This window comes from Notothenia coriiceps, unplaced genomic scaffold, assembly GCF_000735185.1.
Source record: "Notothenia coriiceps isolate Sejong01 unplaced genomic scaffold, NC01 NC01_scaffold00018406, whole genome shotgun sequence".
NCBI lineage: Eukaryota > Metazoa > Chordata > Actinopteri > Perciformes > Nototheniidae > Notothenia > Notothenia coriiceps.
Window position 1 is genome coordinate 1 of NW_011351107.1, and position 3,757 is coordinate 3,757.

Here is a 3,757-nt window from a genome sequence, read left to right on the forward strand (position 1 = left end):
GGGGCAGTAACTATAGTAACGCAGTGTAGGCGGAGCCGTGACGTCATCTTCAATGAGAATCAGCCATTAGCTGTTAGCCCTCAGAGCTCACGGCTCCTCATATCTGTTCAGAAACTAGACCAAAGTTAAACAAGTACAAACCAAAGACTGTCTGTGTCATGGCGAATACAGTCGCTGGTTTATTTATGTATGTAGGCCGTTGTTGTGAGTGTGGACGGTCGGAGCATATACTGCGTTAGCTTAGCCGATCTCCATTCAGAAAACACGCATTTTAAAAGGTGTTTCGCCTGCCGTCTGTCTGCAGACTTGTCAAAGCATTAATTCATGGTTTTTACTATCCGGTATCAGTATGTTGTTACTTCGGCATCATTTTGAAACGCTTATTACAATTAACTCACGGTCAAATATGTTCATCTTGTTGTAGTTGTAGCCCCCTTGCAAGCGATTCTCTCTCTAGTTTAGCATACTCAGCCCGACTCAGCCCGGTTGTTGGCCCGGAAAGAACCTCGATTTTATGGGGCCAGAACTGTGAAATAGTACCCGCTATATAGTACCCGCTAGCCGGAACTACACCAAGTGGAAACGCAACCAAAAACGGCACGCTTAAAGCGAGCTCCGAGCTGAAGTGGAAATGCGCCATTCAAGCGTTTGTGAGGATATAGTGGTTTCAAGATTGGCTTTAAATTCCATATCTTTGTGCCATGTCAGGTAAGAAAATACACAAGGACGTCCAAGGTAGCTTAATCATCAAGGCTCTTCTTTCCACTCAGCACAACTTTTTTCAGTTTTCTGTGAAGGCTGGATTGTCCTCTTCTTCATCAAAGCTCACGACTTGTCTCTGATATGAAAGCAAATAAACAAGATGTCAGACTTAGCAAACACAATGTACTAAGTTCACCCAGAATGCAATATAGATTGACGAACTAGACTTACTTTTGGGTAGGAGTACCCATCAATGCTGTTGCTCCTCCAAATGTGCACTTGGTCCTCGGTGGTTTTCTGGTAAACGGGGTTGTCAAAGTGGATTGTGTTGGTGTTTTTCAGCCTGTAGTTCCTCCATAGTAGCACGCCACCAATAGCCACCAGACAAATGATCGCTACAAGAGGCAGACATTGGGAGAAAGATTAGACATTAGAAGCGTTATTACTTAAAGTATTTTGTAGTTTCTGTGAAGAAGCCACCTTTGCAGAAGCTTCCTAAGCAACTCACCCAGAGGTAAAGCTATATACAGAGCTACCGGCGTGGTGGAGGCAGCGTTGGGTACAGCAGCGGCAAATTCATGTGGGATATCTGAAAAAAGATAGGAAGGTAGGAAGTTAAGGGTACATGGAGCTGACCAGCACTTCACACAAGACATTTTTGTAAACATGTCCGCGTGGATTTCAATGTCCCGGACAAATGGGAGGAATTGCGGTCATCCATGTTTATCATTTAGCTTAAAAACAACAGATAGGAAGGCTACATGAAGAGTGACTTCATCAAGGCATTCAAATACATTTCAAAACCAAGCTTATTATTTTCAACAAACATTTTGACCAAAGAGTTCTAAATTTGTCGGACCTCGAATTTTTTCCCGTCCAGCTAAAGTCGGGCTAAATTCGGGCTAACGGTAACACTGAACCCAAGCGAAGGACAAGACACTCAAACAAAGCAAACTATGTAAAAATGGTCAATGCTTCAAAGTAACTAAAAGTTCTCCGTATCAAAAAAGAACACGGTCAAAAGACTATACCGCTTCCTGTCGAATCACAATCAGCTGTGTACCATTGTCATGCCATATATAGAGACTTAAATTAACATATTTTAAAGTGTAGTGTGACTCAAAAAAATAAATAGTTAAGAGTTTACTCTAAAGTCTTATATTAATAAGACAAACATTTAAACCATAATGATGAAAGGGAAATGGCTCCAACAAAGTGGTTACACAATTTGACCTCTGAACATTTCACAAATTCCACTGTTATGGTGCCTACCTGGAGATGTGACTGGAGCCCCTGTGGTGGTCTGGGGGATTTTAGGGTTCACCGGCCTGGGTGACGGGACCTTTGGTTCTGGGGTGGTGGTCTTTACTGGAGGTTTGATGGTGGTGCGTGGTGCTGGCCTGGCTGCAGTGGTGCTGATTATGGGAACTGGGGTGGTACGAATCAGGGGTTTAGGGGTGGTACGGATTTGGGGTTTAGGGGTGGTACGGACCAGGGTCTTGGGTGTGGTGCTGGCTGGAACTGGAGGGCGACGAGGAGGGTCTGTAGCTGGAAGCTGAGGCTGCACAGGAGCTTCAGGCGTGGGCACGGCTGGTAAAGAACAAGGAATGAGAGTCAAAAAACTAAATACAAAATTCTAATTAGAAGATTGTAGGGAAAATTCTGAATGTGCCCTTCCAATATCAGAGTAACATGATATCAAAGGTATCCCAACTGTAGCTGTGAACATGACAGGATGTGTGATTACCTAGAAGAGCATCAGGACTGTTTGAGGCATATGATAGCTATGTGATTAACATGATGATTCAGCCTCTATGGAGAGAGACATATGACAAGCATGATCATTTCTGACGTGGAGCTAATCTGAAGTAAACATTGAATACTGCTTTCTATTCCTCCATCTTGTGACTGTGGAACTCCCTCTCTTGGATATCAGCATGTGAAGGACACTGTTCAGGAACTAGTTGATGCTCTGTATGTGATGACTACTTCCATTCTGGAGAGGATCACAGATACATGGATCCTGAGATTCAAGCTCAAGCCGGGGACCAGGGATTATTAACATTTTGAAGTATTTAGAAAAATACTTTTGAGAAAAATTACAAAAAATTGAGATTCTGAGTAAAAAGTCAGGATTTTTTTTGAAAAGACAGAATTTAGAGATTTTTAGAAAAAATACAGAATTTTGAGATTTTTAGAAAAAAGACAGGATTTTGAAAAAAAGACAGAATTTTGAGATTTTTATGGAAAAATACAGAATTTTTAGATTTTTAGAAAAAAAGACAGAATTTTGAGATTTTTAGAAAAAATACAGAATTTTGAGATTTGTACGGAAAAAGTCAAGATTTTTATGGAAAAAAATACAGAATATTTGAGATTTTGAGTAAAAAGTCAGGATTTTGAAAAAACGACAGAATTTTGAGATTTTTGGAAAAAAAAGTCAGGACTTTTTTCGAAAAAAATACAGAATATTTTTGAGATTTTGAGAAAAAAGAAAGAATTTTGAGATTTTGAGAAAAAATACAGAATTTTGGATGTAACTCCATCTCTTGGATATCAGCATGTGAAGGACACTGTTCAGGAACTAGTTGATGCTCTGTATGTGAAGACTACTTCCATTCTGGAGAGGATCACAGATACATGGATCCTGAGGTTGAAGATCAAGCCGGGGACCAGGGAGATTTTTCTAACAAATATATTTTCAGTTTTCTTGATATAATAGTGCAGTATATTTACATACCAGGTACGCATGACCTCATATCCCGGGCTAGCATCATGTTATCTGAACACACACATGTGTATTTGGGGGGGTGTCGGCCCACTTGAGGAGCTGCCAGGCACAAGTATTCACAGCCGGAGACCTGGCACCAATCCCTGCCTGCAAGAAAAAGAGGGCGACATTTTGTTTAGCTCCATATGTATTGAAGACACTTTCACAGTTATCATTAAAGCTGGTACAATTGTAAAGGTCCCCTATTATACTGTTTTTCATCAATATATCACAGGTCTCAGATATATCCAGAGCCTGTCTCTGATTGGCTGAAACACCAAACAG

General features: G+C 40.9%; 1 protein-coding gene across 1 annotated transcript; it reads right to left on the reverse strand.

Moving 5' to 3' along the window:
* Positions 1-581: 581 nt before the first annotated feature.
* LOC104951012 (low-density lipoprotein receptor 1-like) lies at positions 582-3,580 on the reverse strand (the record flags this gene model as incomplete). Its single annotated transcript, XM_010777639.1, has 5 exons — positions 582-838; positions 934-1,097; positions 1,211-1,291; positions 1,975-2,292; positions 3,443-3,580. Coding segments are annotated over 5 exons (758 nt in total), but the record flags the coding sequence as incomplete, so codon positions are not given.
* Between the last annotated feature and the right edge of the window lie 177 nt (positions 3,581-3,757).